This window comes from Protopterus annectens, chromosome 2.part1 (genome assembly GCF_019279795.1).
Source record: "Protopterus annectens isolate FY-2018-M chromosome 2.part1, PAN1.0, whole genome shotgun sequence".
Lineage (NCBI taxonomy): Eukaryota > Metazoa > Chordata > Ceratodontiformes > Protopteridae > Protopterus > Protopterus annectens.
This window is the reverse complement of record NC_056729.1, coordinates 1,591,046,299-1,591,063,432: the sequence shown is the minus strand read 5'-3', so window position 1 is coordinate 1,591,063,432 and position 17,134 is coordinate 1,591,046,299. Positions and strand designations below refer to the sequence as shown.

At 42.3% G+C, this 17,134-nt stretch overlaps 1 protein-coding gene across 1 annotated transcript in view; it reads right to left on the bottom strand.

Moving 5' to 3' along the window:
* The window catches only part of LOC122794553 (migration and invasion inhibitory protein), an 889,312-nt gene that overhangs the window by 425,825 nt on the left and 446,353 nt on the right, over positions 1 to 17,134 (bottom strand). The window contains exon 7 of the mRNA XM_044063041.1: positions 9,711 to 9,834. Within this exon, the coding sequence (XP_043918976.1) occupies positions 9,711 to 9,834 (124 nt within the window). The remainder of the gene's footprint in view (positions 1 to 9,710; positions 9,835 to 17,134) is intronic.

Sequence of the window (17,134 nt, the reverse complement as noted above, 5' to 3'; positions counted from 1 at the left end):
GAATTGATAATGGGTTGAACCTGCAAGAAATCTGAGGTATCTTCTGCAATCTTGTCTGATAGGGACATGCAGGTATGCCTCCTTGAGGTCCAACGTTACCAGCCAAGACTCCTTGCCCAGCATGGGAAGAAGCTGCTGTAATGTGAGCATCTTGAATTTTGGTACCTCTAAATATGTGTTTAGAATAGATAGGTCTAAGATGGGTCTCCAATCTTTGTCCTTCCTTGGTACCAGAAATAGTCTTGAATAAAAACCTTGACCTTGTTCTTTTGCAGGTACCTCTTGAATTGCTTTCATATCCATGAGAGCGGAAATTTGTTTTTGTGCCTCTGCCCATTGATTTTGTGGCAGGTTTGGCATGCCTCTCATTTTTGGAAGGGTGTGAAAGTAGAACCTGTAGCCTCTGTCTATAATATCCAGAATCCATTTGTCTTTTGTAACAATGTGCCAGTTTTTTGAAAATAAGGCCAGTTTTCTGCCCAAAGGTGCTGCCATTATAGTTTTCTTTGGCAGGCATAGGGGAAAGTCATTGCGTCTGTTTTCTAAATGACTGTGGCCTATCTTCTCCACCTCTTGGGGCTGGTGCTTGCCACTGCCTAGCTCTGTAAGATCCTTGAGGTTGTCCTCTACCCCTTGGGCGTCTGTATCTACCCCCTTTGGGGTTTGTCCGTGGCTGGAAAGGCCCAATTTTTTGAAGGCCAGTTTCTGCTGAACTGTGGAGGCTGCACCTGCAAGAAATCTTTAACTGTTTGCATAGACTTTGCTTTTTCCTCCATTTTCTTTAGCACCTCCTCAGCTTTAACACCGAATAATACATCTTTTTGTAGTGGTGCATCTAATAACTTTGCTTTGACATGATCTGGTAAGGTTTGCTCTTTGAGCTAAGCATGTCTACGTATGACAGACCCCGTGACAGCAGCTCTACATGAGGCCTCTAAAGCATCAAAACCACACTGTAAGGTATGTTTCCCCACTTGTTCTGCTCCATGTAACAAATCCTGCAACTCTTTCAAATCTGGTTGTTCTGTTTGTGTCATTTTGCTTTTCAGCTGAGATAGCAAGAACTGCTGGTACTTTAACATATGAAATTGACAGTTTAATGCCCTCATGGTTAAAGTGGCTGATGTATACACCTTTTTCCCCCACCTTTCTAATGCTCTGGAATCTCTCTCTGAAGGTAAAGGATTTTTAGCAGTAGAGGCCTTAATCCCCTTGGGACCCTGGGAAATAGTTTCTGGGTCAGCAGAAGGGCTTTTATAAAGGAAGTGGTGAGAATCAGGAACCCGGTAATATCTGTCTGGTTTAACAGGGGCAGGAGGTAAAGAGTCTGGATTAAGACTGGCTTCTGCGTACACATCATCCAAAATATCTAAGACAGGAGGAATAGCCAGGGGCCTATGCTGGGGAAGCAGCAGAAATTCCCTGAGCCTTTTCTTGGAATCTGAGTAATCTTGGCCTTCCCAGTGGAAGTGCTCTCTCAATGTATGTAGGGTTTCCCCAAAAGAGTAGTCCTCAGGGGGGGAGAACGAGTGAATAGACTCCTCAGCATCAGAATCTTCAAATGGGGAATAGGCGTAATCCTGGTCCTCAGAAAGGTCTGAGGTAATAGAAGCCTGGTCTGAGGAAGGGTGGTCTTCCTCCAACCTGGGTCTTTTGTCTGAGAGGGGCTGAGAACCCCTGATGAGTGTAATCAAATCCTCAGCCATTTTAAGCATCTGCTTTTTAGGCAAGGGGCCTTGAGAGGGGGTCTGAGGACCCTGCTTTTTAATTTTCATTGGAGCTTTAGATTTAGTGAATGATTTAATAGAGAAGGTGGTAGGCCTGAAAACGCCTTCAGAAATGACAGGCCTCACTAAACTTTCCATTTCTCCGCCAAGAGTGGCGTCGGTATCTGCAGTGGGAATGGAGATCGAGGAACCTGCGACCTCGGGTACTGAAGTCGCCGGTAAAATAATTTCATCGGTAGTCAGGGGCTGCGTAGGCTCCTCGCTGAGAACCGGAGAACCGGTAGTCGGCCTTGGCGTGATCTCAGTACTCAGTGCAGGCCTCAGATGTCTGTCTTTATCCTTGCGTTTTTTGCCTAAAACTGGCGTCGGTGTATCCGATGACATGATATAATTACATTTTTTGCCAAAATAATGAAGGGCGAATTCCGCCCGGCGCTTAATAGTGCGCTTGTTAAACCTAGCACAAAAACGGCAGGCCGAGACGTCGTGGTCTGGCCCTAAGCAAGGTATACAGTAAGAGTGAAAATCCTTATGCGGTATTTGCGTCCCACAAGAAATGCAATTATTAACTTTGTCTGACATCAGTCTGAGGCAAGAAAGGTTTCCCCAATGGGGTACTTAGCTTTAAAGAAGACTTCGGCTGAAATACTTTTCATAAATCTCAGGAGCTGGCCGACCGGCACTTGCGAACTGCTTCTGCTTCGGGCACCGCGCGGCAAGAAAGACTGAAGAAAATGGCATCGGCTGCCTCTTTTATACCCCTGCCGCACTGACGTCAGGGAAGAAGCGACGACAACCGACGCCGGACCTAGACTTTGGAATTCGGCCGACCGAGGACCCGCCTGACGGCAGGATAACCCAAGTGTGATGACTGCAGCTGTATGCACGATGAACATCTTGTAAGAAATCTTTAACAGTCTGCATAGATTTAGCTTTATTTTCTATCTTTTTAAGAACTTCCTCAGCCTTGTTGCCAAACAGGCGGCCCTGATTTAAGGGAGCATCCAACAATTTAGCTTTCGGATGATCAGGCAAAGAATGCTCCTCAAGTCAAGCATGCCTTCTGAGCACAGACCCAGTAACAGCAGCCCTGCAAGAGGCCTCTAATGAATCAATACTACATTGCAAAGTATGTTTTCCAACTTGTTCAGCAGAATGCATTAAATCCTGTAATTCTTTATTTTCCATACAGTCAGGAATCAACATCATTTTCTGTTTAAGAAGTCCAATAACATGTTGCTGATACTTTATCATATGAAACTTTATCATATGAAACTGGCAATTTAAAGCCCTAACGGCCAAGGTTGCAGAAGTGTAAACCTTCTTACCCCATCTATCCAGCACCCTGGAGTCTCTATCAGAAGGGGTAGGGTTTTTGGCTGTAGAAGCCTTAATGGTCTTGGGTCCCTGTGAAATAGTCTCTGGATCTGCAATAGGATTTTTAAAAAGGAACTTGTGGGACTCAGGGACCCTGTAGTATCCGTCAGGTTTTCTGGGAGCAGGAGGCAAGGAATCAGGGGCCAAACTAGATTCTGAAAAAGCATCATCAACAATGTCTAGTACAGGAGGAATAGCTAAAGGCCTATGCTGAGGTAGGAGAAGGAAATCCCTAAGCCTCTTTTTTGAATCAGAAAAATCCTGGCTTTCCCAGTGGAAATGCCCCCTTAAGAGTATGTAAGGTTTCTCCAAAAGAAAAATCCTCAGGAGGGGAAGCAGGGGGAATGGAGTCCTCTGCATCAGAATCTTCAAAGTAGAGAAGGGCAAATCCAGATCAGCAGAAGAATCTGAAAAAAAAACAGAATTCTGGTCAGAAGATTCATAATCAACTTTAGTCCTAGGCCTCTTAGAAGGGGGGTGGCTACCCCTGCTTAGAGCTATTAGATCTTCAGCTATTCTTATCATTTGTTTTTTTAGGCACAGAGGCGTGAGCGTCGTTTTTTTAGGCATGGTTCGAGATTTAGGCCTAAGTAAAGAAGGAGGCATCGGTTTAATATGCAAGTCCGTAGGCCTGAATACGCCCTCAGAAGCCGGTGCCTGCACAACGGCTCCAGACCCATCCAAGGTAAAGACATCTACGGGTTCCATAGTTGAAGCATCCCGCGGCATACAGGACTCTGAATGGGTCTCAGTAGAGGCCTGCGAACTGGAAGTAGCAGGTATCAGTAGAAGTGTTGTCGGCAGTTTTGGACCTCGGCGGCCTGTCTCTGCTTTTATCTTTGCGTTTTTTCAGAATCCCGGTAGTCAGATGGCTAACCAACGACATTTCTGGATAATTAAACCGAGAACCAAAATATTTAGAGGGGAAAATATACAGACGACGGATAGTGCGCTGATAAAATAAAGAACAAAACCAACAGCAAGGTACGTCGTGGTCAGGGACTAGGCAAGGAATACAGTACGAATGAAACTCTTTATGAGGTATTTGCTTTCCACAAGTAATGCAATTATTAACTCGGTAAGGAGCAAGAAAAAGTTTTCCCAACGGGGTACTTGGCTTTAGTTGAAGACTTCGGTTCTGAAACTCAAAAATGAAAATTTCAGGAGTTGGCCGACAGGCACTTACAAACTGCTTCTGCTTCGGGCACTTCAAGGCAAGAAAGACTGATGTAATGGCATCGCCTGCATGTTTTATACCCCTGACGACCTGACGTCATGGAAGAAGGGACAGCAACAGACGCAGGACCCAAGACTTTCTTAATCAGGCCGACTGAGGGCTACATGCAAGCAGATAACCCAAATGTAATGACTGCAACAGTGAAACACGAAGAACATCTCATGAGGCGCTCTATCCAATTGAAGCTGCATTGCAATAAGAACTTTCTCAAATGCAAGACCAAGAATACACTGAAAACATAAATTCTCCAGGTATGGTAGACCAGTAAAAAAGCAGACAGAAATAAAGATTGCTACAGTGTTAACAATGATTTTAAACAATGGAAAGTTTCACAGTGTTTTAAACATTTAAGAAAGTTCAATTTTGATGAAAATATCCCATGACATGTTTAGGAAAGGGTTAAGGCTAATTTTCAAATAAAGTGTACCACAGTGCATATTACACAAGTGCGTGCGTACAAACACCTATTTATATACATAGCTAGATACATACAAAGGCAGACACAGCTATAGATGCAGACAGATAGAGAAACAAATCTCTCTTGAAAAGGAGATATCATAAACATGGGTATGGAGCTCTTTAATACTAATCAATTGAGTACACTGATCTGCCATGCGATATACCATAGCATCTAAAGATATATGTGGAAATACAGACTTCTTTGAATTTAGACCACATCCTGTGTCTCTACACATTATTTCCTAAGTCTCCTGATATTAAAAAAATCCATTGTAACCAGGCCTAGGACAGGTTCCCCTGACACTCAAGGACAAAATCATCACATGGCAACTATTCCCAGACGAGATATGACACACTGGCAACCGTTCCTCTGTCCAACCCCCACACAGAGAAAAGGAAAAAGAAAGTGTTCTGATCTCTCAGAAAAAGAAAGGGCCAACATCCAGAAAGCCACTTCTCCAAAGGTCCAATCCCGATCTTGATCCTGTCCAAAAGGTTCCCCCCAACCTGAGGGGCCAGATGGGCAAAAGTGAAAGGGTGTCACAAGTTCTCATTCCATCAAAATGAGCAAACTGCAGAATGCCAGTCTGCAAGCCTCAGGCTTGCAAGACACGGAAAATGAGTTCCAGGGAAAGGGAATGCCTACCCAAGCACCACCCCCAAACTGGAAGTCAATAAAGACACAACCACAACTTCAGACTGAGGAGCAACATCTGAACTAGACTTTATGCCCAAAGATCCATGGGGAACCTAAACAAGCTAAACTACCACAACTGATGGACCTTTGCCCTCAACTTTGCATTCAGCCATGAGGGGTCTGAATATGTAGTGGGCAAGACCCCCCCCCCCAAATGGCCCAAGCTAACTTGCAAGCAAGATGTCCAAGTACCCTAATGGAGGAAAGAAAGTACAGTTGTGCAAAATCTTACCTTAATGGTAGATGCCCTTCTCTTCACTGTTGCAGTATTCATAACATTAGGGATCCCCTGCCTAGGTCAGCCCAACGTCCATCCAGTATACCAAAGCCTTAGGTTGCTTTAAGGTATGCCATACATCACATGTAGGCTCCTCTCATAGCACAGCGCATAAAGGTGATGTCCGGATGTACCATCCTCAGAACCGAAACTCCCAGTAGGAACGCCAGTCCAAGGAAACCCAAAAGGTAACCAGTACATATAGAAGACAAATGGACTGGGGAAGGAGGGAGGGAGTGAATCCTGCAATAGTGAAGAGAAAGACATCTAGAATTGTGACAAGGTTATACACAACTGTACTATATCCTTCCATTTCACTGTTGCAGTATGCATAAAATTAGGGAGAGTGACAAAGCTCAGAAAGAAACTTAGGAGGAGAAAGTACCCACAGAGCTCTCTAGGAAGACATGAACGATGGCCCTAGCAAAACCAGCTCTAACTCTGGAAATTCCATCCAACTTGTATTGCTTTGTAAAAGTATGCACACAAGTCCAGGTAGCTGCCTCTAGAATACATTAAGTGTCCAAACCTTTGAAAAAAGCACCAGAAGACGCTACAGCTCTAGCAGAATGAGCCTTAACAGAATAAGGAAGGCTCTCACCACGAAAAGAATCATGTGAAGAAATAGCTTTTCAGATGCAAGAAGAAATAGTCTGCTTGGATACAGCTAATCCCAAGGACCTGGGATGAAAGGAAACAAAGAACTAATAGTTACTCCTATCCAAAAAAAATCTGGGTTGTGTATGCACATCCAAAGTGTGCAGCACCTTCTCACGAGCAGATTGTGGAGAAGGTAAAAAAGTGGGCAAATGAATACGCTGATTAAGGAACAACACATTCACCACTTTGGGCATAAAAGAAAGATTAGTATGCAAGGACATCCTGTCCTTATGAAACACCAAAAAAGGAGCAAGCTGTATGGTGGTACGAGGAGCCAAGCAAAACAGAAACTGTTTGTGGTGGTCTTTATGGTGAATCTGTCTCCCACACTGACATTTACCCTTCTTGGATGATATGAAACCCCACAAGCAACAAAAAGAAAAGACAAGTAAAAAGTAACCCCAACGGGGCACTTATCTCCAATGGCTTGCATTCAGACAGACTATCGAGAGATGGCGTTTGGACTAGCTGCAAAGAAGTTCTGAGGATGGTATATCTGGATGTCACCTTTATGCCCTACACTACGTGAGAAGCATACATGTCCATGTGACTTATGGCATACCTTAAAGGAACCTAAAGCTTTGGTGTAGTGACCGGATGTTGGGCTGCCCAAGGCAAGGAATCCCTAATATTATGAATACTGCAGCAGTAAAATGGAAGGACATTACTGTAGGTGCAAAGTTTCCCAGCCAACCAAATCCACAAAATAACAATCCTAACCAACACTATCCCTCCATAACAGGACAACTTGCATAAGAAACAAAAGCTCCTTTGATCCACAATGGGGTGGCTTCTATCTGACAACCAGAAAGAAGGTTATCACAGCAGATATCTATTGGGGGAAATAAAGACAAAAACCTCTGGGAAATTCCCCCAACCCGTGAATCTTTGATAGAGCACTGATCACATGTACCCCAGATAGGGGAATGTGGAGAGAAATTCCTCCTTCCTGGCCTCATACCCTGATAATTGGACATGCTCTTGAGAATTTAAATGGCATCCAAACTATGGCGGTCAATCCCCCTCAGACACATGAACATGAGGCGAGTACTGCACAGGATCCTAATGCACAGATGGTGGGGGGGTATGCATCACTGAACCCACCCTTTGTAACCTTATGACTTTGCTGTGTTGGTCCAGAGAGAGACAGGGAGGGAGGGGGTGGGGAAAAAAGCAAAAGCCACCATCCATGCGGCAATCAAGTCTTGACCCATCCTGCTACAAAAAGAATTCACTGCACAGAAGAAAGGAGAATAAAATAACAAAATAGCAGAGTGGCCAGCTATTGCAAGCCCTCTTCTGCCAATCTCTCAAAAGTGTGGTCCTCTCAATGGGATAAAACCAGAGAGCTCTCACCCTTTCCCATGACCTTCAAATCCTACAATTCACTAAGGGGAGTTCCATTAAAAACACGTAAGAGAGAATGGCTGATGTAGGGCAAAGCCAGACAAGGATAACTTGGTCCTGTGTTAACGGACTTGCCTGCAAAGTCTCTTCCTTCTCCTGGAAGACTGAGAATGTAGATATGCACAAGGAATCATTTCCAACATAAAGAGCCTGCTCCCTGTCAAGGACAGCACCCATGAAATAAAAAAACCCTTATCCAAATGCCAACTTCTGTGAAAAGCAGCATTCAGCAGAAAGCTGCAAAACTCCTTCCCAGAGGATATTCTTAGTCACTTGCCACAGGTACACAGCTATGCCTGCTACTCAAGCCACAGCAGCTATCATGGGTGCAAAACAGTGTCTAAGGTGAGAGGGGCTACCTCAACCTAGGAGTACACAAGGTCAGAGAAAGATCCCCTTAACTCCAGAATTAATGATCGTCTCAAGAGTTGTCAAAATTGACTCCATTAGGAGGGACTGAAGCCCGGACAGAGATATGCATACCTGAAGTGATTAAGTACCAGAATTGTAGAGGAATACATTTTCTTGTTATATCAATCCCCTTTTCAAATTACCCAGTCTCATAACTCTGAGGAAAAGAACTACAGTCTATGGGTATGAAGGAGGCCTGAGGGAATTACATCAGACGTAAGATGCTTCACCAAAACAACTCTCCAATCTGCTGCAAACTGAAATAGAAAGCTTCCACCCTCCTAGTTGTGCTGCAGTAGCATAAGGGTGCCTCCAGGCCACTAAGGTAACACGAACAAAGAACAGTTTCAGGGAAGGGATGTCTGGAGAGGCTGGTTCCAGGTACAACTCTGGCTAAGGACCAAAGAAAACCTTATGCTCTACAATGCCTCCTTGAACAATGCACTTTCCCATGAAATTAGGCTGGGCTGACTGAAGGCCAAGGCAGTCAGAATGGAAAGAAGACATTACAAGCATCTCAGGATTCACCACCAGGGTTGGAGATGAGGCTGTGCTTCTTCTAGGCCAGAAGTCCACTGTGGAAATAGAAGACCACAAACAAAATTACATTTTCAGTAATTGAAGGAGGGGTAATTCAAAACTTTGGGAGACCTGAAAGTTCACAGACAATGCAGACCTACTTCTGGGATGACTAGGCCCCAAATGGTCATCTTACGTGCTAGGTACAAAACCTGGGCATCAAGAGAGACACTCTCACCAATCTAGTGAGAAACCTCCTTCCCTTACTCTTACAGAATTCTGAATTCTACACAAGAATGCAATCGGAAAGGCATACAAGTGCAGATTTTTTTTAATGACAATAGCAAGGATCAAGTTATCATGTTCTGAACTGTACAAGTTGCAAAAAAAAATCAGCTACCAGGTACAGGGGATGACCACAGTTAAGCAGCCAATGAATGACTTCATCATCATCATATGAAACTACAGTTGCTCACATCCATCTCTAAGTATGGGAACTTTCGAAAAAAATAAATCCTGACCGATGTAGAGGATAAACATATCTATAAGGCCAATCAAGAAGGGTCCTAATGTTGTGGTGAATAAGTCACAACTGCAATATCCTCTTCAAACTAGACATCGGCCATGTATTCATTCATTTGGATAGAAAAATAAATAGCAGCACCACAGAAGATGTTATTGATTACTAATGGAACAAGCCATGCAATACAAATAAGAAAAACTTACTCTACCTCTGGAGTGAAAATGCAATTTAGAACACTCCATAAATGAATTAATGAATGAATGAAAACAAACATAGACCATGGCTTCAATATCCCCCAAGATGAACCACTGCTACAAAAAAGCATAGATGTAGTGGCAGCAGCCTTAAAATGGATCTTTAATATGTTTCTACAGCTGGCTAAGTTCTCTTTCAAGATTTAGAAGGGAATCCTTTACCGGATATAAGCAGGCTGATCTGTGGTAGACACTTTGGCTTGAGGAGTTCTACAGATGGGGCAAGATGCACCTTCTTCTAAAGGAACAGGGAAGAGACGACTGTTGATTTTATAACGATGAATACCTGAAATAAACAAAATGCAGAAAAATGTGAAAGAAAATGGTATTTGATCTCACTTTTCCCCCAGAATCAAATTAAAAGCATTAGACAGATTTTCTTCTGCAAAATGTCAATGTAAATCAATACAGCAAGTTTTAACAAAAATAAACCCATCCCATTGCTTGTTAGCATTATTCTGGCACTTTAGAATATCTGCCAGTAAACTGCTGAAAAAAAGAAGTAATAAAAAAAAAACTCTTCTCCTACTGTAAAAAAAAGATCAGTTCATCTGTATTTTACAACTTCCATCTGTACTGCATGGGCCTTCATTAGCAAGTATCTGCTTTCTAAAATAGTGCTATTCATCTGTTACTGGTATCTTTATTTATTTAACATTTGTTGACTGGGAAAGTCCAACTAGGACAGAGCCTGTTTTCAGAGGAGGCCCAAGGAGAAACGCTCCAGACGCATGTCTTTAGAATGTGAGAGGAAACCAGAGTACCCGGAGGAAATCCATGTGAATGCTGGGAGAAGCCGAGAATCAAACCTCTTGCTGTGAGGCAACAAAATTAACCGCTGCACCACTGCATCGCCTCATCATCTCTGAAATGTTATCATATTACTCCTACATCTTTTCCTCTTTTAAGCCTTTCTTCACTTGACTTTTAATACGGTTTAGTTACCCTTGACAGGGACACTGCTATGCCGTTCACAGTATTTCATAAAAGTTGTCTTTCAAACTGGATGTTGTACTTCAAACGTGATAAGAGACAATGCAGTGTTCTTTTTGTTACAAATATTCTTTTCCTTATGCACTAAAGAATCAATTCAGCATAACCTACTTGAAGTGCCATGTCACCTGCCCAGGATCGCCACCATCACATTTTCTTTTTAAACGGTGGCCATTACAAACATATTATCTGTTACATAACCCTTAGCTTCTATACTTTTTCTTTTGACAATGATATCATGGACTGCAGAAGGAAGAAAATCTCGGCATATTGTGGGTGTTAAGAAGTGCACTCCTGGCAAATATCAAAGAATGAAGAAATACTAATTTCATAAACTTTAACTACACCTTGACTCAAGAATGGGTCCATTCCTGTCACAGTATTAAAAACTCAAAACATTTGGAGAGATTAAAAAAGAAGAAAGCTCTTGCCATACAGTGAATAGTTAGCTACTGTCACTGTAGCCACACTGAATAAGGTGAAAGTCAACTTGACAAGGGAACTGTACAGTCAGGACAAGTCAGCATACAATCAGTAAAGACAATACTTCTTATGGCTCAAGAACATGTGCATTGTGCATTTTGCTGTGGCAGTAACTGACAAGACAGTATGATCAGCACTTATGCAATAGGGTAATACATGGTAAACCAACATTATCCAAACATAAACATTATACTGTGTGACGATGTGAGGTATTGCCAGCTATGCCTGTAGAAGTAGGGCAGTGGGTGTGTAACATATGCCAGCACAGCCAGCTGGAATTTTGTAAAGAATTACATGTCATTAGTATGTCAAACTGATTTGTACAGACGCTTGTGTTGGAAAATGTGTAAAGCTGCTTGTGTTACAAATATACCCCAGTGTGCTCTGCTGGACAAAAAAATAAATATACACATATTATTGTAACTACTTAAATGTATATGTTTTAACAGAGGATACTGGAAGAGAATAAGTTAATCTCAAACTTTGAAAATTGTTTGAAATTAAATTACCTTAGTCCATAAAGATTGTATCTTACAGTTCTCAGTATAGCCACAGGGACAAAATGTCTGTACTACAAAGCTTCTTGCATTGTCAATGGGGTGAATTAATTGCTACTCTGGAGGTTTGAAATTATTTTATGACTTCTGGGAGCTGCAGCAGGTCTTAACATGGCTCTGTGTGTGCATTATTAACACACATGTGCTAAATCCTGACAGCTTCTAGCCAAGGAGGGAGCGTGGGAACCAGAAGTCACATGACCAAATGTATGTGATGTCATTCTGTAATCCATCACTAAAAATAATGTTTAATACTAGGTGAGACTGAAGTCTCAGAGCACACTTTTTGTAACCTGACAAAGAAGGATCTCTCACCTACATCACCTTGCCTAGGTCTAGCAAGGAACCAGGGAATAATAGTTCTTTAGATCAGTCAGGAAAATACAGTGAGATTAGTTAATTATTGTATTTCTGTAACTGTGTGAACCTGTCCATCTGTCTTATTTTTAATATTTCCTATGACAAACTCTACTGTAAATTAGATATTTAGTATTTTCATGTTCTTTTATTATTAAATATATTTAAACTTTTCATTGCGGCTGGTCCTTTAGACAATAAACCTTTGAGAGCACTTATCTCTGTTGGTGACACTGTGGCCACTCCTGAAAGCTTGGCTGTTTGGTCAACATTACCATTTGTATTAATATTAATTTCACTCAGTATAATTAGGTACCCTTGCAACAGTCTTAGAGTAACTGGCTTTGGAGTGTTTGGTGGCGGTGTAACTACCTTATAATCTGGGCAGAAGGGGGCATAGCTTGTGTGTGTGTGTGTGTGTGTGTGTGTGTGTGTGTGTGTGTGTGTGTGTGTGTGTGTGTGTGTGTCAGCTGCTTGGAGCAGGGACATGAAGCACTGGTTTCACACAGAGGGTTCTCGAGAACTTGGCTTGGATGCTCGGCTGTGGACCCAACCCACTGGACTGACTGCATTCCCAGTCTGCTCTTAAGAGAAATTGTGATTGATGCAGACAGCTGCATCTGGAAATAATGAGTGTATCCATTTGTGTTCCATGTGAGCGTCCCTCTCCAGTGCCAGTGGTGAGGATTCCGGCTCCTTGCTTACTGGCCCAGAGTGGGGACATCACATACTGCTAATTAAAAAATAGTAAAGTCAGAATGTGATGTACTATTACAGTACATTAATTACATAAAAAAAGTTGAATGTCCTGCTCAGCATGCACACTAAGGCAATAACACAGACTCTCCAGTGTCTCTGTGTGCACATGCACAGTTTGAGCCAGTAACAGAAACTGGAGCATTTGGTGCTGGGATTTGATTACTGCAGGTGCAATGAATGGTACACAGAGTAGAACTACTGGTTTTGGATGATGGGAATTTGATTATTAAGATAGTGGGCTTGGTGAATGGTTCTGGAGCAAAGCATTTGTACTTATGGTAGGTGTGTAATGCCCCAGTTAGCACTGTAGTCAAACCCTACACCTTAGGGGCAAAGGAAATAACCTTAATCTTCCACACTGCCGGACCTCGATTAACTTTTTTTTTTAGTAAATCACTGAGTATAAATCTCAGCATATCTTTTTATAGTTTAATGGGTTGTCAGATGCATTTTCACTAAATGTGACTTTCAAGGAAAGAGAAGTTTATTGTTTCTCATGCTAAGTCTGCTTTCAATGTGAATGTGTAACATAGTCTAAACATGTTGGATTTTTGTAATATATTTTTGCAGTACCTTCCTTACAGTCTCCCGTAACTGCAGAGGGGTTGACATTGGTCATGTCATATAGACTACATTATTTGTAGTGATGAACAGAATCGTCTGATCTTCAGCATCCATTGTGTAACCATTGTTGTAAATTACTGTGATACAGTCTTCTCTACCATGATCGGATTGAGATTTCTGCATTTAGTTAAAAATGGTTACTCTGGAAGTTAGAGCAGAGGACTAAACTTCTTAACAAGCTGATTCCGATGGCAAAGGTGCAGGGTTTGAATCTTTTCACCTACCATTTACTAACTCTGTGATATTGAGAAAGTCCCTTAACAAGACAGTGCTTTAAAACAATTGGGAATTTGAGCTAGCTCATTAATGGTCTCCAGGACTTCATGCCTAGTAAATATGAACTATTGTTTGCAAGTCATTCCCTACTGCATAGCTGATTTGTTCAGGAAATGTTATGGCAATATCACCAGCACAATATTTTTTTAATACAAAGGAAATTTATTCTTCAAGGGCACTAAAATGCTAAGCGGGTTGCCAGAAACAACCTCTGCATTTGTAATAGTTCTCTCTAATGTGGAATTATTCAGATGACTTTTACTTTTGCAGATATTGTACATATTGACTTAGCATATGTTCTCAGGTGGTTAAATCTTTCTTGTGTTCTCATGAATACTCTCCTATTTAATCTGTGCTACAAATTGCTGGATCTTACGGTATGATGCTAGTGATCTTTATACAATTTCATTTTTTTTTTATTTTATTTGCATTTGTTTTCCAGGGTAGAACACTGATCTCCATAGACCTTTGTCAGAATCAGCCCAGGATCAATGTCTAGTTAAGTGACTTGCTCACAGTCAGTCTCTGAGGCCGTCTTTTCTTCATACCAAGAACAATCTTGAGTGAAACCCTTTGGACTCCTGCTTGCCTTGGACTGATTCTACAGCTCCCTATCTAAAAATAACTTGAAGGAGAAGACTGACACAGTATTCTAGCCCCTTTAAATAGAAGTGATACCCAGCATCTTTGGCACGAGTAAAACCTGCAGCCTGTTACCCCTGGAGTTAATGAAAATGCACTCACTTATTATACTGAGGCAGTTTTGGTGGAAGAAGGCCAGCCAGCCAGCTTACCATCCTTTGGGGCTATTGGTGAAGGATGCAAGGGTACAATGGTTGGGGTATTTGGGTATTGGATGGGAAGAACAGTGAGAGAGAGCTATTCCACGCTGAGGAGTTGGTCCTATGAACCTCACACCTTTCTTTACCTTCTTGTTGCCATTTCCTCCTTTGAAAGCCCTTTTTATCTTTAGGCTTCTTTCCTTTCCCTTGTCTCTGGTCATAGGGATATTACTCGCAGATCATTTTATCTTCAGTTAAGGAGTGCAGCCACAGCCATGAATCCCTCCCCATGACAGACCTTGTAGCAGCAGCTCTACAGTCTCTATCTACATTATCATACCCACATTTAATTAGCAGCAGTTTGGACCAGGTTTAAAGTGTAACCTTCAGAGTGACGCCTTTGACTATATCAAAAGCCTCTTGGAGTTGCTTAAGAATCTCATTCTGATATTGGATCATGTAGAATTGACAGTTCAAGGCTCTGAAGGCAAAGGTTGCTGCAGGGTATACTATCTTCCCAAGCTAGTCTAAACTTTACCTTACTGGTTATTAGAAATGGTGTTTCACCCTAAAGCCAGCTTAGCTTTCTTAGCAGTATCCAGCAGCATCATACTCAGATCCTCCAATGGATTCTTGTACAAGACTTCCGAGGGTCTTGCTCTACGTAAAATCCATCAGGTGTCTTGGGAGCAGAGGGAGTTTGGAGTCTAGCTCCAAGGCTGCTGCCTCGAAGACATACAAAAAAGGCTTCCTGAAATGGAAGAATGACTCTGGGCTTCAGACGTTCCACTCAAAGAGCAGTCAAAAATTCTTTCACAGATCCTGATACCTCTTCAGACTACCATTTCTCATGGGCAAGTGCCCCCCCCCCCCCCCCCAATGAAATTCCCTCATCAAAAGGTCCTCTTCATCTGCAACATGCCCAGTGGGGGGAGGGGAGCTGTGACCTCATTCCAGTTCCTCCTCAAAATTATAGGAGTCAGGCATCTCTCTCTCTTTAGAGAATGCTGACTTTTCTTTTTTGAGGTACAGGCTACAGATATAGAAGAATGATTTGGGACTGGCTCCAGACTTCAGATAAAATGAAAATATTTTTTTACCAGCTTTAACCAGTTTTGGCAGGGGACTGGAAGGGGAATAGGGGTGACAGATCTGCCAGCAGGCAGCAGTTTTAATGTGTTCAGCATCCTTTTCTCAAAAGCAGTATTTGTGGGAGGTTGAGAAAGGCCAGAAACAGACAACACAGATGCATCGTTATGCTGAGTACGTAACTTTTGTATCTGATGTTGTCTTTTTCATCCATTCCTCAACTGATGGGGCAGAGTCTCCAGCTAGAGAAACCCAAGCTGATTCTCATGGAAGGATATTCCACAGTACAGCAGAGCTAAACACTGCCCTATTTCTACAAAAAATGCCTAACTTGTAGTGGGTAATGAAGGTATAAGTATTAGACCAAGTAGCAGCTATACAAATATCATCTATAGAAGCTATGGACCAAAAATCAGAGGATAGGGTCACAGACCTGATGGAATCAACTTTAAGATGTCTAGCAAGTTTCAACCCCTTCTTTTTATAGACAAAAGAAATGCAATTGGTTAGCCTCTGGCTAAAGTCACCTTTGAAACTGATTTACTCAACCTGGCATTTAGAAAAGGAAGGAAAGAACTAGTCTGAATTTCTGAAATCTTTAGTTCTATGGAGATAGAATCTAAGCTATCTATGAACATCCAAAAGGTGCAGCATGCATTCTCCTTTGCTGGAAAATTTTGGGAAGAAAACAGGAAGGTTGATGGACTGGTTTAAAGCTGTTTCTGAAGCCACCTAAGATATAAAGGAAAGATAAGTACAGACAGACACCCTGACCTTGTGAAAAATCAGATATGGTGGCTCAAAACAGACAGCCTGGAGTTTTGATACATGTCTAGCCGATGTGACTGCAATTAGAAAAATGGTTTTCCAAGACAAAAACTAAGTCCACCTTCGCAGCTGGTTCAAAGGGGGGGGGGGGCAAGTCAGGACTTGAAGTAGTATTGTTAAATCCCATGGAGGAGTAGGATCCCCAATAGGAAGTTGCAGTAAAAAGGTACCTTTGAGAAAAGCTTTGCACACTCTAGATGATGACAGAAAAATGGTCATCTCCTACAAAGAAAAGTGAGATGGTCGCAAGTTGGAATTTACAGTAGAACAGCTAGCTCCACTGTTGAAAATGAAACCAAGAAAGTCAAGGACATATGGAATAGGTGCTGAAAAGGGGTCTAATCGTTGCTGGGCAGCCCAAAGTGAGAATATTTTCTATCTGTTCTATACTTCTGACAGGATACAAGCATATGACGATCTGGGAAGGAAAACCTGGACTATCCAGCCATCACTGGAGGAAACCACATGGTGAATTTGAGGGTTCGAATGCCCAGATGAACCAACACTCAAGGAAGGTGCACTAAGTGAGGCCACAGGAAAGAAAATCATACTTGCTGAGGCCAGAATGGGACAATCAGGATTACTTGGCTCATCTGGTGAGCCACTTTCTGAAGAAACATGGGAATTAGAAGTGCATGAGGAAATGCATACATGAGCCTAGGGGGCCAATTGTGAGTGTCTCTTGGTGACTCACCCTCCGAGGGAATTAGAGCGAAGTACCTGCAGCACTTGTAGTTACAAGTAAAGAGAATGCAGCACAGCCGGCCTCATTAGTGTAAAATTGTTTACACCACCACAGGGTTGACAGACCGCTCATAAGGGAGTAAGATGGAACTGA